Consider the following 20,651-nt stretch of genomic DNA (forward strand, 5'->3'; position numbering starts at 1 on the left):
TTCAGAAGGAAAGAGATGAGAGGCCATTGGCCAGTGGATGGAGCACAGATTCAGGAGACATATGTTTCAGGGGTGAGTCCTGCTTCTACCATTTCCCAGCTGTGTGACCTTGGGCCAGTCACCAAGCCTCTCTCAGCCCATGTCCTCATCTGTAAAATGGAGAAGATACCTGTGCCATGGAGTGCTTGTCAGGCATAACTGAGGGAACACAGGAGTACACTTAACACAGCACATCGCACATGGCAAGCACCCACAAATAGAAGGCCCTATTATTGTTAAGGAAACTGACCTGTTTTGGCATATGCTATGTGCCAAGCACTTTGATATGCTAGCTCATTTTGTACCCACATCTACAATCACTACCCCCACTAAACATAAAGAATCCAGAGCTTAGAGAGGTACAGTGTCCTGCTGAGTTGCCGTGGTCATCAGTGGGGCAGTGGTCTGTGGAATTCCAAGGTGTGGTGAACCCTCCAAAGCAAAGTGGCATCTCAAGATCTCAAGATCTCACTCTCTTGTTCCATCAGCTCTAAAGCCCCAGACTCACTAAAGTGGACAGCCTCATCCCAAGAAGTTTCCAGCATCCTTGTGCCTGTCCCCAGGTGATGCCCAGGTCTAAGAAGAGGCCCATCAGCGAGGCCTTTGCCCCAGCCATGTCAGGAACTGGTGTGGGAGGTGGAGGTTGTCACCTGCCAACCACTCTCCACCCTGGGTCTCCAGCCCCCAGGCCTCTCTCCCATCAGGCCTCATTCTACTCGCTCCACACACATACATATGGACACATATTTATCACAAAATCATTTTTTATTGAGGGTTGGGTTGGGGACAGGACTGGGGAATGCACTGGGGACCGTACCCCAATTAGCAGAAGGATCAGGTGGTGGTTCGCACCCCACCTCCTCTGGGGCACCGCAGGGTGAGGCCTGGCCCCCAGGCCATGGCTGTGGCACTAGTCGCCAGGCTAGAGTGGAGTCGGGGGTTTGTTCTGGTCCCAGCTGCCTGGCCGGGCTGCAATTCCCCCTAATGGCCACCAGAGGGCAGCCGGCCCCCAGCGCAGAGGAATTCTCGGTTGCTGAGGTGACGGCTTCTTAAAAAAATAAAAAACCAGAGGCTGGTGTGTTCCCCCTGCAAACCCGAGGAGGGCAGGCCTGGGGAGAAGGCTCTGGTTTCTATGATCTCTTCGATAAAAAATAAGCAAAAATAATAACAAAATACGTGGTTTCTCATTCTCCCTTTTCCCCCTCTAGGAACTGAGGTCAGAAATGGTGTGGGGTCTGGGGGTACCCTGGTATGGCCTGGATTTCAAGGTGCGGGTCTCTTTTCCCCCTTCCCACCCATAAATAAATTCATAAATAAATAAATAAATCTTAAATAGGTACCCTCTTTTTAAGTACACATATATAGAGATAAATCTTTCTCTCTTTTTTTCCTATCTAGGCAACTAAATGGCTAACCTCTCTGACTCTCTAGCCAGAAACTCAAAACTGAAGCAACTTGGTCAAGGTCAATATTGGGGAAGGGAAAGACCGGGGACTTGAATGGCACTGTAAAACACCCAGCATTCTGGAACTCCATGCCAGCAGGGCTGTGGGACATTCTGAGTAGAACCCTGACCACCTGAACATTCTAGAACCATGGCACTAACTGGGCCCTGCAGGGTTCCAAATAGAATCCTGAAACACCCAATGTCCTAGAACTCCAGAACCAGCTGGGTCTTGGGGGTGTGGAGTTGGGGTTTGGAACAAAGCCCTGGAGGACCTAACATTCTGGAATTCTGTAGCAATCAGAGCCCAAGGGTCATCACAATGCAATTAGACATCACTGGGAGAGCGCGATCGGAAGGGGATCTTGGAAGAGGAACAGCAGCAGCAGATGGCCCACAGCACCTTCTGCACGTCCTGGTTGCGGAAGGCGTAGATGATGGGGTTGATCATGGAGTTGTAGGTGGCAGGGAGCAGGGTGAGATAGGTGTAGAGGGCCGGCGAGCGGCCATCACCCAGCAGGCAGTAGACGGTGAAGGGCAGCCAGCAGGCAGCGAAGGCGCCCAGCACCACGGCCAGTGTGGCGATGCCCTTGCGGGTGGCCACATAGTGGGAAGCGGGCAGCAGGTGCCGCTGGAGGGCAATCTGCTGGGCATGGCGGCAGACGATGCGGCAGATCTGGGCATAGAGTTGCAGCATGATGCCAAACACCATGAAGAAGGCCACAGCCAGGACCACCAGATGGTTCTTGGAGAGAGGATACACCACACCACACGTGGCCGGAGCATCCAGGCAGTTCCAGGCCAGCACAGGCAGCAGCCCCAGGCCCAGTGCACCCCCCCACACTAGGACCAGCATCACATAGGTCCGTGTCACCGTTGTCTCTGAGTAGTAGGTGAGGGCATTGTACAGAGAAAGGTAGCGGTCAACAGTGATGACCAGTAGGCTGCCGATGCTGGCAGTGAAGGCCATTGCCAGCACGCCAACAAGCACCAGCCTCAACTCCGCCGAGCCGATACAGAAGACGGCAGCAAAGTGCAGGACCAGGCCCAGACCTGCCAGCAGGTCCGCCACAGCCAAGCTGCCCACAAGCACAAACATGGGGGCACGGAAGGCAGGAGTGCCCATGATGATGGCCACCACCAGCGCATTCTCGCAGGACACAAGGGTGCCCGAGATGCACAGTACCACGTCCCAGGCCCTGGGCGAGGGCAGTGGAGCTGCTGGGCCTGTGGGCCCCTCTGCTGGGTCCACGCTGCTCACATTCACATTGCCCGGGCCAGCCGAGAGCCAGGCCAGGGGGCTGCTTGCACCCCACATCATGGTACCTGCAGGAGAAAGGCCCTGTGAGAGACAGGTGGGGCTGGGGGCCGGGTGGAGGGGTCTGGGGGAGGAGGGAGGTAAAGTGCCCTTCAGGATACTGGTAGGAGTCTTTCCTCAGGATGGTTGGGAACCCATGCCTTGTCCCCCATTCATGCCCTGGGCCTTCTTACAGGACACCTTTGTCTTCTCCAATGTCCCCAAGCCTTTGAGCAGGTCTCTCTTTTCTTGGGGGTCCCTGTCCTGGGTCTCTTGACCCTCCCTTCTAACCCTCTGTGTCCTGAAGGCCTCTTTTCCAGCTCTCTTTCCCAGATGTATGACCAGAGGAAAGCCAAATGAGGGGCTACCTTAAATGGATGGGATAGCAGAGGATGCCGGGAAGGGCCCAAGGTTGGGGAAGGGGAACACATTTCAAGACTGAGAAGCTCTGCTCCCTCCCCATCCGGGAGAATGACGTTCAGTTCCTGAGGCTCACCAGACCCCTCAGATCTCAGTACTGGCAGCTCTAGGCTCCGCCCGCCTGAGGGATGCGTGAAGCTCCTGCTTGCCACCACCCCACACACCTGGGGTAACTACACCTGGGAAGTCAGCCCCCACCCCCACCCCCCGCCCACAGACTTCTGTCCCCATCCGGACCCCTCTTCTTGCCTGAAGGTCTATGGCTCTGGAACCTCCTCTGCTGGGAGCCCGAATCCCTGAGTCAGAGCCCTTCTTCTGCCTGGACACCTGGATCTTGGCTCTGACTCTGCCTCCTGCCCAGTTTCCTGGACCCCTAAATCAAGACCCCTCCTCTTCCTCGGACGCCTGGGCCCCTGCCCCAGACGCCTCCTGCCGGCCCATCCTCAGATGACCATTCGTCCCTCCAGGGCCTCGGGTCCCTGCAGGACTACTCACCCCCTCGCTGGGTCACTCAGCTGATGGCTCTCAGCAACCAGATTCTTGGGCCCCCGTCTACCAGCCCAGAACCTGGGTTCCCAGCTCCGACCTCCGACCCCGGCCAGGCACTGGGAACCTCCCGCCGACCCTGTGCCCCAGCATCCTGCGTGCCCTTCCGCACGCGTGGTGCCCGCGGCAGGGCCCTGTACTCACCGCTTGGGACCCGGCGCGGCCCGGCCGCGGGGAGGCTCCACTCGGGTCTGGGCGGCGCAGGGTGTGCGCGGACCCCTAGAAGCCCCCGCGGCCGCGGGAGAAGCGGCGTGAGTCACCCCGCCCCGCCCCCGACCACTGGCTCAGTGACGTCAGCGCCCGGCCGGCCAATGAGTGCGGCGCGCTGCAGCGCAGCGCACGCGGCGAGGCATAATAATAAGGCCTTGCACCGCCCGCTCCCCCATTCATAAAAAGCGACCGTGGCCGAGGCCCCGCCCCCTCCCGAGTTGTCCTTGACGCGGCGCCCTCTGTGGGTCTAGGGGTTTGGGGGCGCCGGTGGGAGATACTTGGAGAAGTCTCAAGGAGACAACGGAGGATGGGGGGGGAGCAAAGAGGGGCTGTGGAGTGAGGGGGACCCTCCGGGGACAGAGACAGGATGATGGAATCCAGGTGACGGGGACCAAGAGATGGGGCTGAATGGGCGTCCCTGGTGAGGCTGATGGGGTTGCCAAGATGAACAGGCGCTGAGGTGACGGTGACAGGAGCGCGAGGGAGCAGGGGAGTGGGTGGCAGTTGCGGTGACAGGATCTTGGGGGCTGGTGGCCGTGGGAGGCTGACGGTGGAAAGGGAGGTCCCCAGGGTGTCAGGGAGACTCTGCAGCGTGATGGGGTTCAGGGATCCCAGGGAGGCAGAGGCAGTGCAGGGGGAGATGGAGTGTCCGGGTAGGTGGTGGGACTTGAGGTCATCATGACCCTGTCAGAAGTGCTGAGGCCCTGAGGTGACAAATCTAAATGAGAGGGGGGTGGTCCTGGAGTGAGGATAATAGGTGACCCTGGTGAGTGGGCCTTAGGGTGAGGGGGACACAGTAGAGGGTCCAAATGACAGTGACCAGTAGCCAAGTTGCTGCCGGGTGGGTCCTCATGATGCTGGGGCTAGGAGAAAGGGTGGGGTGACATCACTCATGTCAGCCCAGTAGCGCTCTCAGAGCACAGGAGAGGTGGGCCGGGCAGGATTTCAAAATCTGAATTATTTATTCCAAGATCTGGAAGCCAGTGGGGGTGGAGGGGGGTATTTTCCCGGAGCAGCCAGGAGAGGAGGAGCTGGGAAGAACTTGGAAGCAGAAAACCTGGCAGCTAATCCCCAGGGCAGACCCCGTTCAGCCTCCCATCTTGGGCATCCTGGGTGTGGGGGCTTCGGAGAAAGAGCTCCTTCTTCCCCAACACTGCCTGTCCTTAATCTCAAGTAATCACCTCTGCAGACTTCTCCAGATGAGACAGATGTGGCCAGTCCTGGGGGTGGGGGGTGGGCAGTGGGATTGGCTGCCCATTCTCCCTCTGTCTCTAGCTTTGATCCTAATTTGAGTCATCCAGGCCTGTGGGATGGGACCAGGGGCCAGGGATGAGGTTAGGATTTGAGGACACCAGAAGGGTTCAGATCCCAGGGCCCACCCGATTTCTCCCTCCATCACTGCAGCTCCTACAGTCAGGGTCCACTGGGCAGCTTTTGGACTTGGGTGTGGGGCAAGGGGGAGGAGGTGACAGGCAAGATGGCAGGGGACATGGGAAGAGGAGAGGGTTGAGGCTGAGAAAGATAATGCACTTCAAGTTGCTTGTGGTGTGTGGTGACTGTGGGGTGCCTAGGAGGTGGAGGTGGAGGTGGTCAGGAGTGTAGACAGGATTCAAATCCCAGCTCCTCCATTTACTAGCTGTGTGGCTTTGGATGACTTTCTTAACCTCTCTGTGCCTGTTTTCTCATCTATAAAATAGGGACAGTATTAGTACCTACCTCAAGGATTGCCATGAGGGTGCCTGGCACATTATCAGCACTGGCTATGTGTTGGCCGTCAATAGTATATCTGGCAGGAAGAAGACACTTGGGAGGCACAGGTGTGCAGGTGAGAACATCTAGGAGTAGACAACATCACTCAGGGAGAAGGTGAGGAAAGAGAGGAGCAGAGAGTGAGGAGGGCCTCCAGGCTGTGGATGAGGAGGCTCCTGCTCCTGGGTCTTTGCACTGACTGTCCCCTCTGTCTAGAATCCCTTCACGTCATTCAGGTCTCTCCTTCCAAGTTGCATCCCCAGAAATGAGACTCCCTGACTTCTATCCCAGACTCCTGCCCATCTGCCCCCACCATCACTCTTTCTCCCCTTCCCCTATTTTTTATTTTTCAGAGCACTTAGCACTCCTGACATTTTATTATGCTAACCCTACTGGAATAGAGCTTCATGAAGGTAGGCATTTTGTCCCATTCTCTGGTGGAAAACAGTGCTTGGTCCGTAGTAGGTGTTCAATAAATATTTGTTGGCTGGATGATCAAACTAAAATGATGCAGCCAGAGAAAGAGAAGGAAAACACAGAGAGAGTCGTAGTACACCTGGTGCCAAGGAAGGTGGGCGAGTCACAGAGAGGGGATCCAAGGGCCTCGGTGTCCTAGAGACCAGGACTCGGGTACCCACCTTCTCCCTAGTCAGAACTGGATCCCAGCAACACCTCCAGATGGTCTCAGAGAGAGGTGGAGGCTGACGGGAGGTTGGCATGAAAGGGGTGTGTGAGAAATCATCTGGTGTTTTGAGTGGCACTGATATTTCTCACCCTGAGAAACCCCGGATACCCAAGAGGCTCACATGGGCCTATGGATTTCATACATTCTCTCTCATGTACCAAAATCGCCCCGGCCAACCAGAACCAACAAAGGCCAACCAGCCTTCTCCTTCCCTAGACCTGCTCTCCAGAGGAAGGGGCAGCCCCTCCTCTCCTGCCCTCTTTATGCCCTTCGCCCCTACAGCCTTGCTTCCTCCCCCACAACTGACACCCCTACAGCCTTGCTTCCTCTCCCACAACTGACACCCCTTCTAATCCATTCCACCCAGCAGGTGCCAAACCAGAGCCCAGGGTTACAGCCCTGCAAAGGTAGTGATCATGACCCCATTTCATAGCTGAAGTTCAGAAAAGCCAAGGGACTTGCCCCAAGTCACACAGTAAATGGCAGAGCTGGGAAATGAAGCCAGGTCTGTCTATAACCAAGTCCAGTGTACCTTCCATTCTAGCCCAGATGTCACCCTCTTCTCCGGAAAGCACCGAGGGTGAAGTTTGGTGCGTGGATACCTGCAGTTCCCCAGCTGGCCACCAGATGGCTTTGAGCGCTCACTTCCACTTGAGGGTTCTTCCCTCTTCTCTGTTCATCAGTCTGGGCACCCGGGAACCCATGCTCTAAAGCGACATACATGTGTGTGTGTGTGTGTTGGGCATCCTCAGTACATGCATTTTAGCACAGACCCATTCACTGACAGTTCCTCAGGCCAGTTCTTGGGTGGGTGCTAGAAGCACAGAAATGATCTGCTGTATTCCTGCATTTTCAACATTTGGTAAACATTTGCTGAGCACCTACTAGTTGCCAGAAAAGGTTTTAGGCATAGGGGATAAATACAGCAAAGAACAAAAGTCCCTGCCTTCTTCATGGACCTTCCACATACATGGAGGAGAGATGGGCAATCTCCAGCTAGACACTGAGTATGATATTAAGTAGGGAGCCCTTGAGAGTCTCACAGACCAGTGGGGCAGACACACACGTACCTGAACAGTCACAATACAGTATGGTATGGTTATTTCATAAACAGCTCCTTAGCTTTCACTGTGTGCAGGCATTAATGAGTGAAGAAGATAAACATGGTTCCTGTCCTCACGGAGCTTACAGCCTAGTGGGAAAGACAATCAATAGAAGGGAAACAGATGAGTAATTAATTACACAGTTGATAACATGCTCAGAAGGAAAAAGCAGGTTTATAGAATTATCAGGAGGCCTTTTTTAGGTAGGGAGGTGAAAGAGCTCATTAAGATATCATTGAGGAAAGGAGAGTTTCAAGGAGAGGACACAGCAAGTACAAAGTCCCTGAGAGGCAAAGAGTTGGATGTGCTTGAGAAATAGAGAGGATGCTAGTGTGTCTGGAGCCTGAAGACGTAGGAGTTGAGGTCAGAGAGTTGGGCAAGGGGAAGATCATGTAGGGCCTTGGAGATCATGGGCAGCAGTGATATGGGAGACATTGTAGGGTTTAGGCAGGGAAGTGATGTGATCTGACTTACGTTTTCAAAGGATTGCTTTGATTGCTGAGTGGAGAAGACTAGATGAGTGAGAGCAGATGCAGGAGCCCCGTTAGGAAGCCACCCAGGCAAGAGACGGTGAGGGAGTGAGGGCTGGGCTGAGGAGTAGCAGATGGATTACGATCTATTATGGTGGGATAAATGCTGGAATAAGGGCTGCAACAACTCTGTGACACTTTGAGATGGTCACAGAGGACTTCCTGCAGGAGGTGGCCTTTTAGTGGCATCTTAAAGGACTTGTTTGCTAGGCAGATGGAGTCAGGGGTGGAGGCGGACTCTCCAGCAGAGGGAATGGCTAGGCTAAAGCCAAGGAGGTATGAAAGAGTGTGTGCATTGGGCAGGGGGCTGTTCTATCTTCTAAGAAGGTAGGAGGATGTTGGGGAAGAGTCTGAGATGGGCTAGAGAGACTTCCAGAACCAGGAACCAAAGAGTTGTGGAGGCCAAGCCACTTGAAGATTGCTAACTGGAAGAGATGTGGTCAAATCCATGCATTCAGGAGAGCCCTGAACTGAGAGCTGGCTGGTGGAGGGGCCAGGAGAGGGAGGCTAAGGGAGCGGGACCCAGGAGACATGTGGAGACAGAATCCGCCGGATTTTAATTTGGCTCAGAGACAGAGGGAGGGGGTGAGGAAGGGACCATGGCCTGGGTAACTGGGGGGAAGGTAGGGCCTCCCTGAGTGGGGAAGAGGGGCCAGGCAGGTCCAGGGGCCTGAGGGACGCTCAGGTGGAGGTACCCAGGAAGTAGATGGACCCACAGGAGACTTAGCAGTGGGGTGAATGGCTTCTGATTTCATTCAATCCTGGACAGCCGCATTGTAACTGTGTGCCCCTGGGCAGGTGATTTTACTTCTCAGGACTGCAAATTGGGGGTGACAAAACCCACGCCTAGGGATGCTTGTGGACATTAGATGAAATACTTCAAGTTAAAGCTCTTAGCAGAACAAACCTGTTGCATAATGAGGGGCCAATAATTGTTAACTTTATTATTGTTAGTTACAGCTGTGGTGCTCAGGAGGGAGACCTGGGCTGGAGAAGCGGCTGCAGAGGGAGAAGAACCAGAAGAGGCCGATGCCAGGGCAGGAGTGGTGGCCATGGAGAAGGCTGCAGAAAGGCCCAATTGACCCAGCAACAACGTGACCCGGATTTGGCCACAGAGTGTGGTGAGCCGGACGCAGACACGGCGGGCTGAGGGGCAGAGGCAGGAGGGTGCAAGGGGTGAAGCGAGGCGGAGAGGGAGCGCTGAAGTCGGCCTGGGCAGTCGGAGGCGAGGGACAAGCGGAGCCAGGTCCCCGCAGTCACCAGGACTGGTTGGAGGGTGCACCCGAGAAGGCCACGCCGGCCTGCGCCAGGCCCTGGAAGCGGGAGACCTCACTTCAAATCCAGGTTTTGACCTTAACTCTCTGCGACCCCGGGCAAGTCACGCAACTTTTCTGAGCCTCCATTTCCTCACCTGTGAAGCACGGATGATAACAGTCGCTTCTCGGCAGAATCATCGTGAAGCTGCCAGTGGAAACCCCTAGTTTGCAACTCGTCTTGGACTCCGGTCCAAGCCCCGCCCCAGACCACCGAGCCCCGCCCACCGGCCAGGCCCCGCCCCGGTTGCCCGGGTCTTGCTCCCCACAGGCTCCGCGGAGCGGCCAGGAAGGGACGCGCCGCCCCAGCTTTCAGCGGGCCCCCAGCCCCAGCGCCCCAGTGCCCATGGCCGCGCCGGGACCCCGCGCCTGGCGGGCTGCACTCTGTGGCGGCTGCTGCTGCCTCCTGCTGTGCGCCCAGCTCGCTGTGGCTGGTAACGCGGGGCAGGGAATGGTTCGGGGCCTGGGCAGGGGCAGGGGCAGGTGGAGCAGACCCTCCCGCAGCCACCCGCCCAGGAGCAGCCCGGGCTTGAGGGGGTTGGTGGTGGGGGGAAGGAGTGGACCTTCCAGACGTGTGCAGGCTCCAGGGTGGGTTGAAGAAGGGGGCTCCGGCTGTGTGTGGAGCCCTGTGTACGTAGAGGGTCCAGGTGTGGGGGCTTAGGGGGCTTCAGGGGAAGTGAAGGAACCCTGGTGTGTCGGGGGAGGCAGCTGCAAATGGATGTGTGCCAAGGGAGGAGCTCTGGGTGAAAGTGGGGGGAGGCGGCTTCTAGGTGTGTAGTGAGGGCTGGGGGCTCCAGGTGAGTGTATGCGGGAACCAGATGTGAGCCAAGGGGTGAGAACCACAGTAGTTCAGGGCCTCTGTAGCTGGAATTCAAGGAGTTGCTCTCTTGCCACTCCCTCCCTGCCTGGCTCCCCCAGGTAAAGGAGCTAGAGGCTTTGGGCGGGGTGCCTTGCTCCGCCTGAACGTGAACGTCTGGCGGGTTATCCACGGGGGCTGCAAAGAGCTGGAAGTCTGTGAGCATTGCGTGGAAGGAAACAGAGCACACAACCTCTCAGGCTGCGTGTGGGAGCAGTGCTCACCCAAGGAGCCAGGTATGGGGTAGGGCCCTCCCAAGGTGAGTGCCCCCAGCTCTGAACCCCAGGGCCTTGGCCTCTCTCCCCTCTCCCGAAACCTCTCTCCTGCACCTTTTCCCACCAGGACACTGTGTGGCCCAAACTGAGGTAGTCAAGGAAGGCTGCTCCATCTATAACCGCTCAGAGGCATGTCCAGGTAAAGTGGCTCTCCCGGGCCCACCTCACCTGACTGAGGTGTCCCAGGCAGAGCATGTCCTACCAGAAGGACCCAGTCTCTCTGGGAGGGGTCCCTGCCCATGGAACACCTGGGCCCAGTCTCATTCTGCCTTTAGCTCACTGAGAGGTCCCTTCCTTCCTCATCTGTAAATTGATTGAGTCAGAGAATCCAGGCAGGTGTGGGGGTTGGGGGGTGAGGGTGGGCGGGAGATTAACTCTTCTAATTTAAGCATTGTGAGGGCTTTGGAAGTTCAGGAGGGAATGGAGAAGGAGGGCTTCCTGTAAGAGGTGGCATCAGAGATGAGCCTTGAAGGTAGAGATGGAGAAAGGCACATCTGTGGAAGGAACTGTGTGAAATAAGGCTTGAAAGTATGTCAAAGTCACCTGGAGCTGTTGGCCTGGGGTCTCCCTGGGAATCTGGGGTGGGAGGAAGGGCTGGTTTTATTATGGGTTCTCTGTCTCTTCAGCTGCCCACCATCACCCCACCTATAAACCGAAACCAATCACAACAGGTGGGTACCACCTGGGGGGATGGAGAGGTGGGTGGCCCAGAGGTGCAGGGAAAGATAGGCCTGGGCTCAGGCACATAGCCTGTGACTTCTCCCCACCACCAGTCTGGGAACTCAGGGTGAAGCCTCAGAACCTGTCCTTGGTGCTGAGGGTGTGTGGCTCAGGTTGCCAGAGGGACATCCTCAGTGAACAGGCCCAGAGAGGTCCCAAAACAGGGTCCCGGCAAAGCAGAGGCAAGAACCCCGCCCCTTCGTTCCCACTGCCCCTCGGGGCCTGGAGGTCACCAGGCTTGGCAGGGATGGCTGAGGAGGCTCGTGGTTAATTAAAGCCAGAAACGTGATCTCAGAGGCTGAATTATTGATGTCTCAGCTCCCTCCGGCTCGAGCCCCAGATCACCCAGAGTTGGCTTGTTTCTTCCCTCTTCTCCTCTTCCCCTGGTGGGCCCTTCTCTGAGGCTCCCTTAAGCTGCAGCTGGGACCACCGTTTACTCTTTGTATTCTCAGACCCCTTCACAACACTCACACCCTCACAGTTGGGCCCCTGTCCACTGTCCCAGAATGATCTTCTACCTGCCCAGCCCAGTTCTGCCCTGGGCAGCTGGCCCAGGGCCTGAAATCGAACCCCTGGCAGGAGTTGATGGGTAACGTGGCACAGCTGGAAGTCACCCAGGCACAGCCTGGCAACCATGGGCCCTGGGGCTGTACCCTGAGGGCCAGGGGACCTGGCATGAGTCCAGCTCTGTCCTGATCTGGATATTCTGTCCTGGGTGTTTTGGGGGAAGTCTGGTCCTCAGAGCCCACTTTCTCTTGCTGACATACATCATCCAGTCTCCAGTGGCCAACTCAGGGCCTCTGTGTCTTCTAATCCTTCCCTCTCTAAGTGCTCTGACATTGGGTGACTCTGAGCTCTTGGGGCTCTGAACCCTGAGACCCAAGGCTGAAAGGGACTCGGCTGACAGGTCTGGATGTCTGAGTTCATCCCAGTGGACCAGTGTGGGGTGGGCAGGATGGAAGGAAGCCCTGTCACCATCACCATCTGGTCCAACCCACCCATTGAGTCCATGCAATCAGAGGCCCTGAGAGGGCATGAAAGGCACAAAGCCACAGAGCAGCTCAGGATCAGAGCCAGGGCTAGAGCCAAGGCCACACCCTACCTGTCCAAGGCACTGTCCCTTCCACCGGGCACTTTTCAACTGCCTAGAGGATCCCGGTTGAACTTTTGAGCCTGATGTTCAAGGTCCCCGGAAGGGAGGGCTGGGGCCTTGAGGGGTTCTTGACTATGGTGGCCTCCTCGAACCTCCACCATGCCTTGCCCCTGCAGAGAGCCCCCTGGTCCCCGAAGCCCACAGCTCCGGCTTTGATGGGGCCAGCTTCATTGGGGGTGCCGTGCTGGTGCTGAGCCTACAAGCAGTGGCCTTTTTCATGCTGCGCTTCCTCAAGGCCAAGGACAGCACCTACCAGACACTGTGAGTACCTGGTCAGCTTGTGGAGTCTCCGTCCCTCTCACCATCACCATCCCACTCCTGCCCCTCAGTCCCTCAGTGCCCAGGGAACGTTCTTCTCAATGGGGCAGCCCCAGGGACAATGGCTCCCTCCCCTTGCCCCCATGTGAGCCGCAGTCCCTCTCCCTCCTCCAGTTCTGGGGCTGCCACTGTCAGATGCTGGCTGGGACCAGGTGTCTTGGAGCCCACCTGAGCCCCACCCCCCCCCGTGTCTTTGCCCCCTCATGCTGCCAGCAGGGAGGAGAATCAGTAGGTGATATTTCGGGCGAGCCTGCGGCCCTGCAGTTCTGTGGGGAAGGGCCGGAGCCAGGACCGTGTGTGTGGTTTGGTTTTCCTCTGAGAAGGGGAGCTGCACTTGAGGCCCCCCATGTGCCGCGCGTGCTGTGGGGCGAGTCGCCACAGCCTCCATTAAAGTGTTTGCTCTCCCAGGTGCTGCCTGCTCTCTGGGGATGGGGAACCTCAGCCACGCGGAGGCAGGGCCAGTTTCCCAAGTGCCCTCTGTGGCCCTCTTGGCCCCCTGTGGGCACTGTGGGTGGGAAAAATTTTGGCCACCAATTTCTGGCCCCTGTGGGCTCCAAGCAAACCCAGCACCCAATGCCTGGCATCCATCCCTTTCCGGGCCTGGTGCCTGCAGCTGAGAGCATGTCTCCGCCACCTCCCATCTCATCCATCATCCCTGTTGGGCCCCCCAGCTGGCACCTGGGTTCTGTGCCCGCCTCTTGCCCCTGACCTGACCTGGGTACTGTCCTCAAATAAAGGAACTCTTTCCAGCATTGTGCTTTGCGTCCTGTGTTCTGGACTGTGTGTAGGTTGAATGGGATGGGGGTGCAACCACTGCCTCTCCCTAACGGGAATTCTGCCTTGAACTGCTGCTGTCAGCCTTGAAAATATGTTCATCTGTTACATCTGTTTAACACCCCACCCCCTTTGCAGCTGAGGACACAGTGGCTCAGGAATGTAAGTGCACGTGCTTGGGGTCACATAGCTGGATGGGCCAGGACTGGGGTTTGAATCCAGGTTTTTCTGATTCCAGGGTGAGCAGAACTTCAAAACTATCCTCCAGAGACATCTCCAGGCTCTCAAGTTATGTCTGTGCCCCCCCACCCCCACCTCAGGGCAAGGTGGAGAGCCCTCCACCCCCCATTTTTGCACCTCTGGCTTCCCTCCCCTTCTTCCAGGCCCCCTGGCAGGCCCCACACCCCCCTCCATCCCTGACTAATAACCTCGTCCACCCAGTGTCACTTGCTGGAAGCCAACCAGGTGGCTGGGAGTCTTGTGTCTTTATCTCATTTAATCCCACGATTGTCCTAGGAAGTGGGGAGGTGATAGAGAGTGATGGTGGCAAATTTGATACATACAGTCCAACTGCTCTGTGTGAACTCAGGCACGTTATTTAATAGCTCTGGGCCTCAGTTTCCTCATCTGTAAAGTGTGGATTGTAACAGTGTCCATCAGTGGGATGTGGGGAAGGTTCAGAGTGGGCGTGTGTGCTCCATTCCTGGGGACCCTGGGAGCCACGGGGAGCTCCAGCTGCCCACACAGCCCACCTCCTCGCCTACCCCCTACTAGCCAACTTCATCCAACCCTTCCCAGCCTCTCAGACACGAGCCTCCCCTTGGAGCTGCTTGGAGCTCCCCCTCACCCAGCCTGCCTTGCTCGCTGTCTTCTCAAGGCCTTGGTACCTGCCACTTCTCCTGCCTGGGGCCCACCCCTGACTTCTCCACTCAGCAACGTTTCTTTTCTTTACCTTCTTTATTGGATGTCTTATTTTTCTTTCAAAAATAGTAAATGCTTGTAAGACCAACAACAACAAAAACTATGCAGAAATATATATTAAAAATGAGAATCATTCTCCCCAGTTCTTCTCCTTAGAAAGAACTAGTTAACGATATGTTTCAGACCTTTTTCTGTGCATTTGCAACGTGTATATACACAAATTTAGCTTTTTTAAATTATAAAGTGGGATCATGCTGTACGTATTCTGCAACAATGTCCCTTCCATTATAGATCAGATTTGCCCTGTGACCAGCTCAGATGGTCATAATTTATCTGGGTCCGTGTGACATCCAGTTGGGTTGTTTTCATGTTGATGATTGTAAATTGTCCACAGATCTTGGCAGACCCGTGGGAGTGTTTGGGGAGGACGGGCTTCCAAGAACTGCAGTTGCAGGGTCTCAGGGCCTCCATTTCACGGTTCCACCTGTTGGGAAAACTCTGCCTCCACCTCCCCTGACACTCCCTTGCACCTCAGCCCCCCAGCACTGGGCCTGGCACAGAGGAGGCCCTCTGGGAAGTTTTGTTGAATAAATGAATGAATGAAAGACTGAACAAATGAATGAGTGTCCCCTCCTCTCCTATCACCTGAGGCCCCTTCCCAGCTCAGATCACACCCGTCACATCGGGACCACGGCTACTGCCTCCTCCCTGACCTCCTGGGCTCCAGGCCTCCCCTGCACGGCTGCCTGTGTGGTTGGCCTATGTTAGCAGCTGTTTCCTAGGCCCCTGCCAGGGGCTCTCAGAGGGACTTGAGGGACCCAGGATTGGGCATGAAGTCATGTTCCTATGGGTGCTTCCCCCCTGGGAGGAACCATGGGGTTTGGGTAAAATTTCTGGCTCTGGGCATTTGAGTTGTCAGAGCACAGGTCATGTCCCATCTCTGGGCCTCAGTTTCTCCATCTTTATTCATTTAACAAATATTTTCTGAGTACCTGCTCTCTACCAAGTCTATAACCCAGGGCCAGGAATAACAGTCCTGAGCAAGGCTGTGTGAGGATTGGAGGTGATATACCCACTGTACCCAGTATAACATCTGGGGTGCAGTAAGGGCCCTCACAAACGGTCGCGGTGGTCACTAATACTGTTGCCCAGGATGTGGGGAGGGTGCCTAGTGGAGCTGGTGTTAGGGCAGGGCCTTCATGGACAGGTGGGACTTCACAGGTAGAGATTAAGAGGAGGGAATTGCTGATGAAAGGCACAGCATGAGCCAAGGTTCAAAGGTGGAAAAACCCCTGTGTGAGTTTAGAGTTGTGGAGAGATATTTGGGGAGCCTTGGGGGCCTGGGTCAGAACTTGGACTCCATCCTGCTTGGACAGGGTGGGGACAACGCCCATTCTCTTTGGAGCTGTGGGAGGAAATGCCCCCACCCCCTGCTGGCTCCAGTCAGGGTGGGGTGTCCCCAGGGGGCAATGGGGGGAAGTCTTGCTTTATGTTCTCTCACCAGCCTGGCTCCCATATAAGTGAGCATCCTCCCTCTTGTGGCACTAGCAAGATGGGCTTACTGGGGACCCCACTCTCCCTGCTGTTCCTCCTACTTGGGGGACCCGCCTGCCTGAGCACCCAGGACCCCCTCAGCTGCCCAGGTAGGGGCCTTAAGGTGCCCTCCCCACTAACTCTCCCCTGGTTGTCCTTCTCCCACCCATGCTCACCAGCCCAAGGAGCAGGGTGGGAGTGTAGTGGTCTGTGTGTTGTGTGTAAATGTATGCAAACAGATGCAGATGGTGCAAAACCTTGCCAGCGGGAGGCAGGCATCCTGACAGCTAAAATCTGAAAGATGGAGAGACAACTGCAGAGGGGTCGGGAGCAGGCATGCCCACTCCCCTACACCCGCCCTGTGTCCACCTGGTCCCTTGTCTCGCTGCAGAACCCAAGGAACTGGAAACAAGCAAAGTTGTCCTCCTGCCCAGTTGTCCCGGAGCCCCAGGAGGTCCTGGAGAGAAGGGGGCCCCAGGTCCTCAAGGTGAGAGATGCTGGGGAGCTGGCAGAGACCTTGGGGAAAACTAGGCTGGGCACCAAGCGTCCCAAGAGCAACTGTGCAGGATAGGTAGTATCGTCTCCATTTTAACAAGGAGGAAACCAAGGCTCAGAGGGGGTAAGATATTTGCCCAGAATCACAGAGCCAGTAAAGAGTGAAGCTGGGATTTGAATCTTCTAGTTCCAAACTCTTTGTTTCTTTTTTGGCTCTGGGCATGGGGCATGACTCAAGGCCTGTCTGCCTTTTGGATTTCAGGGCAACCTGTACCCCCGGATAACATGGGCCCTAAGGGTGAGCCTGGTGAGTGTGTGGGCCCGGGGCCCTCCCCTCCTTTCTTTGCTCTGTCCCTGGACTGGTGGGGGGTGTCTGCTTGGCCACTTCCCAGGATGGCTGACTGCCCTGCAGCATCAGGGACGGGAGGCTGGGAGGAAAGGGGGACAGGAGTAGGGGAAGGGCCCGGGAACCCTCCCCTCTGGTGGTCTGTGGGCATTCTCTTGGGAATGCTCAGACCTCAGAACCAACACTCATTCCCTCCCGGGGACAGGGGATCCAGCGGACCTGCTCTGGTGTCAGGAAGGTGAGGCAGCCTTCTCAGGAGCCAGGAACTTGGAATCAGGCAGTACTGGGGGGCTGGTGGGCCCCCAGGTGTGGCCAGGCCCCTCCCCGCAGCCATCCCTAGAACCCCTCCTCAGTGGCCTGAGGGGGCCAAGCAGGTTGCTGAGGTCCGGCCCTTGGCCTGCTCCATTGCCCGGGGGACAGAGGTCAGGGAATAACTTAGGGTTCCCCCTCAGTCCTTCTTCACCTCTCCAGGCCCCAGAAACTGCCAGGAGCTGCTGAGCTCCTGGCAGCCACCTTGAGTGGCTGGTACCGTCTGTGCCTCCCTGAGGGCAGGATCCTCCGTCTTCTGCAACATGGATGCTGCAGGAGGCTGCTGGCTGGTGCGAGGGGAGGGGTGGGTGGGGGAGAAAGGGTGAGCAGGCCAGGCCTAGTGGGCACTTCTCCCTTGGCCTCTAGGGGGAGCCAGAGCCCACTGGAGCCTGGGCCTTCCTCCAGGTCATTCACTGACATGTTTACTGAGCACCCAGGGACCTGAAGAAGTCTGGGAAGGCTTTCCAGAGGAGGTGCCATTTGAAAGAGCCTTGAAGACTGTGGAGAAGTTCTCCAGACAGATGAGGCTTGGAAAGGCAGTTCAGGTAGAGGGGAGACAAAGATGGGGGAGGACAGGAGATTTTGGAGGGGCCATATGAGTGGGATGAGGGCAGGTGTAGGTGGCTGGCTGAGGCCTGCTGGTGCTGGTCGGGGATGGACTGAGGAGCTCTGCAAAGGCCAGTGCATGGAGAGCACCAAACGACTCACTGAGGATGGCGGAGGGCAATGCACGGTCATAGAAGATGTTAAGCAAGGGAGGGACCAAGTCATACTTGTGATTTAGAAAGATGACTCAGGCCACGCTGTAGAAGACTCCTTGTGGTGGAGGAAGGGGCAGGGAAAGAGCAGAGGCAGGGACATCAGGTAGACTTCGGGGGCCTGGGATGTCAGTGACAGCAATGGAAACAGATTGAAAGATATTTAGGAGGGAAACTACAGGGCCTGGGGACAGCTTGGCTTGGAGAAAAGGGGCGGACATCAGGATAAGGCCCGGGAGTCTATCTCAGGCCTCTAGGAGTGACCTCTGTGCTCTAATATCTTGATTCTTATCACAGTAAATTAAAGCAGTTTATTTAGAGTTTGACTTCCAACAGGACTGACCTTCTCCAAAAGTTAGGGACAGAATTGCTCTCACGTCAGTCTCTCCCAAGGATTTGGCATGAAGTTGAGGGTCAGTAAGAGTTAATAAGAGATTGTAGGGTCCATAATTATACACCCAGGCAAAGCTCACTGGAAGGAATCATGTTTTGTCAACAAGCCCCCAATCCAAAGAGAAGGGGAATGTGCAAACCTGCCACCCCCAGCTCACCCACCCTCAGCTGCTACTGCTCCCCTGCTTCTCCCCACCCCATGCCCAGGCTGGGGTAATAGCTGCAGTGCTGGTCCCCTCTGCCTCCCTAGGTATTCCAGAGGTGGCAGGATGGTTCTGTGGATTTCTTCCGCTCTTGGACCTCCTACAAAGCAGGTTTTGGGAGCCAGGAGTCTGAATTCTGGCTGGGGAATGAGAACATGCACCAGCTCACTCTCCAGGGTACGTTCTCCAGTATCTGGGGGACCTGAAGGGTACACTCTTCTGCCATCCTGCTTCTCCATCCTCAGGGCTGATGCTTACTCCATTGCTGCCTCCTTGCCCTCCCCAGGTACCTGGGAGCTGTGGGTTGAACTGGAGGACTTTCATGGTGACCTCACCTTTGCCCACTATAAGACCTTCTGTCTGCTTGGGGAGGCAGATCACTACCAGCTGGTGCTGGGCCAGTTCTCACAGGGCACAGCAGGTGAGCAAGCCCGAGGTGGGGCCCTGGAGGAGATGTCACTGTGTCCACAAATGATCCAGGGCCAGTAGTTCCTTCCCCTCTGTCAGCCTCAGTTTCCTCATCTGAGAAATGGTGACTGTGAGGCAGGCTGTTGCAGGAGTGAGAAAGTTGGGCTCTGGAGGCAAAACAGAACTGAGTTGGAATCCAGCTCTGCCCCTTGACTAATGTGTGACCCTGGGCAAGTCCCTTCCACCTCAAAGCCTGGATTTCCTCTCCTATAAGATCTCTGGGCAGGAGTTAGGCAGGAAGGCCATGCAGGCCGTCTGGGCTCTGTGGAGTGTTGGCATTCTCTACTTCAGAAGAGGAACCAGGGAAGGCTTTTTCAGAGAACCTGATGTTGGGGAAAGATATGAAAGAGGGAAGTGGTTATGGGGAGGTGCCTCAGGGAGCCCCCTTTCCTGCCCAGGCACCCAAGAGGCTCCTCCCAGCCCTCCCTGGCAGAGTTGCTCAGACAGCTGATGGGAGCTGGGAGAGGACAAAGGAGCTAGAAGGAAGCTGGAGATTCTGGGAAGGGACAAGACGGTGGGGGGGAAGCTAGTGGCTTTGGAGCCAGACAATCCTGAATTCAAGTCCCAGTGCCTGCCCCGCGACTGGGAGACCTTGGGCAAACAACCAGGCCTCATGTTTTCTCATGGGGGGTCCTGAGAACGTCCACCTCATACCTGCCCTGAGGCTCCTGTGAGGTAATATCTCCAAGGGCGCCAAGGCTTCTCCATCCCCCACCCCCCGCCAGGGGACTCCCTGAGCCTCCACAATGGGAGGCCCTTCACCACCTTTGACGCAGACCACGATACAAGCGGGGGCAACTGTGCGGTGACTGTCCATGGCACCTGGTGGTACACAGACTGCTATGGATCCAACGTCAATGGGCGTTATGCGGCATCCGAGGCCGCTGCCCACAGCTACGGCATTGACTGGGCATCGGGCCGCGGTGTGGGCCATCCCTACCGCAGGGTTCGGATGATGCTTCGCTAGGGCACCCTGTCAGCCAGCAACCTTATCTCTCCTGTGCCGCTTCCGGACCCTCGGCCGCCCTTCCTCCTTTCCAACTACCTCGGTCCCTCTGTCCATATTTCAAAATAAAATCACTTTAACCCTTTTCTGGCTTGCAGGAGTCTTCCTTCCAGTGACTGGGAAAAAAAAAAAAAAGAGAGCCAGAGCAGGCACAAAGATTTCAGGAAGACCTTTCTACCACTCAGGAGGATAGAGGGGACTGCCTTATAAGGTAGTGAGGCTTTTGTCACTGGAGGTATACAAGCCAAGGCCAGAGGAGTACACATTGGAGGGCCTGGCAAAGACTTGAGCCTCCACTGACAATTCCAGGTCCTGCAAGTGGACGGTTTTGTGGTGGGAATTACACAGCTTTTCATCTTCTCTGTTGCCTCGGTGCCCATTCCTTCTACACTGTTTTTTTTTCATCCCGGCCTCTGCAGTAGGCCAGGTCTTCCCCCTCTGCCACTTCTTGCTGTCTCACTGGGGCCTGCTTTGAACATTATGGTCAAACTAAGGAAGGTACATTTTTCTCCCACGGGGCAAGAGGGCAGTGAAACAGTAGCCATTGAACTAGCATTTAAGTAGTTAAATAATTTGCCCAAAGCCACATTCTAGTAAGTGGCAGAGCAATAAATGGTAGTCTGATATCTGTATCCTGACAGGTAGTCCTGGTTTTGAATCCTGCTCTGTGGTGTAACTGAGTGATATTGGACAAGTTACCAAACTTCTCCAAGTCCCCAGTTCCTGATTTCAGAGTCCACTGAGGACTGACATTTACACAAGGTTGCTGCCTCAGTCTCTAATTCTC

General features: G+C 56.1%; 3 protein-coding genes across 4 annotated transcripts; 2 read left to right on the plus strand and 1 right to left on the minus strand.

Annotated features, from left to right (window-relative positions):
- Window positions 1-818: 818 nt before the first annotated feature.
- On the minus strand, window positions 819-4,028 carry GPR3 (G protein-coupled receptor 3). The gene is made up of 2 exons (XM_037818013.1): window positions 3,891-4,028; window positions 819-2,809 (listed from the first exon to the last, which is right to left on the minus strand). The coding sequence occupies exon 2, from the start codon at window positions 2,802-2,804 to the stop codon at window positions 1,812-1,814; it is 993 nt and encodes a 330-aa protein (XP_037673941.1). The 5' UTR covers window positions 2,805-2,809; window positions 3,891-4,028; the 3' UTR covers window positions 819-1,811.
- Window positions 4,029-9,607: 5,579 nt separating this feature from the next.
- On the plus strand, window positions 9,608-13,208 carry CD164L2 (CD164 molecule like 2). 2 transcript variants are annotated; one of them, XM_037818027.1, is made up of 6 exons: window positions 9,608-9,770; window positions 10,255-10,428; window positions 10,535-10,606; window positions 11,094-11,138; window positions 12,457-12,601; window positions 12,875-13,208. In XM_037818027.1, the coding sequence occupies exons 1-6, from the start codon at window positions 9,683-9,685 to the stop codon at window positions 12,888-12,890; spliced, it is 540 nt and encodes a 179-aa protein (XP_037673955.1). In that variant the 5' UTR covers window positions 9,608-9,682; the 3' UTR covers window positions 12,891-13,208. The 2 variants fall into 2 exon arrangements, with proteins under 2 accessions (XP_037673955.1, XP_037673964.1); XM_037818036.1 differs by lacking the exon at window positions 12,875-13,208 and having other exon boundaries at window positions 12,457-12,605.
- A 2,697-nt stretch (window positions 13,209-15,905) lies between these two features.
- On the plus strand, window positions 15,906-19,939 carry FCN3 (ficolin 3). The gene is given in 10 exon segments (XM_037810171.1): window positions 15,906-15,996; window positions 16,278-16,373; window positions 16,644-16,688; window positions 16,933-16,965; window positions 17,199-17,230; window positions 17,233-17,285; window positions 17,287-17,326; window positions 18,438-18,567; window positions 18,677-18,811; window positions 19,584-19,939. Coding segments are annotated over 10 exon segments (897 nt in total). The 3' UTR covers window positions 19,826-19,939.
- Window positions 19,940-20,651: the final 712 nt, after the last annotated feature.

The sequence above is a fragment of the Choloepus didactylus genome, chromosome 2 (assembly GCF_015220235.1).
Source record: "Choloepus didactylus isolate mChoDid1 chromosome 2, mChoDid1.pri, whole genome shotgun sequence".
Classification (NCBI taxonomy): Eukaryota; Metazoa; Chordata; class Mammalia; order Pilosa; family Megalonychidae; genus Choloepus; species Choloepus didactylus.

Coding starts and splice junctions, on each gene's coding strand:
- GPR3 (XM_037818013.1), bottom strand. CDS start 2,804: ATGATGTGGGGTGCAAGCAGCCCCCTGGCCTGGCTCTCGGCTGGCCCG.
- CD164L2 (XM_037818027.1), top strand. CDS start 9,683: ATGGCCGCGCCGGGACCCCGCGCCTGGCGGGCTGCACTCTGTGGCGGC. Junction 9,771..10,254: donor CGCCCAGCTCGCTGTGGCTG/GTAACGCGGGGC, acceptor TGGCTCCCCCAG/GTAAAGGAGCTAGAGGCTTT. Junction 10,607..11,093: donor CCGCTCAGAGGCATGTCCAG/GTAAAGTGGCTC, acceptor CTGTCTCTTCAG/CTGCCCACCATCACCCCACC.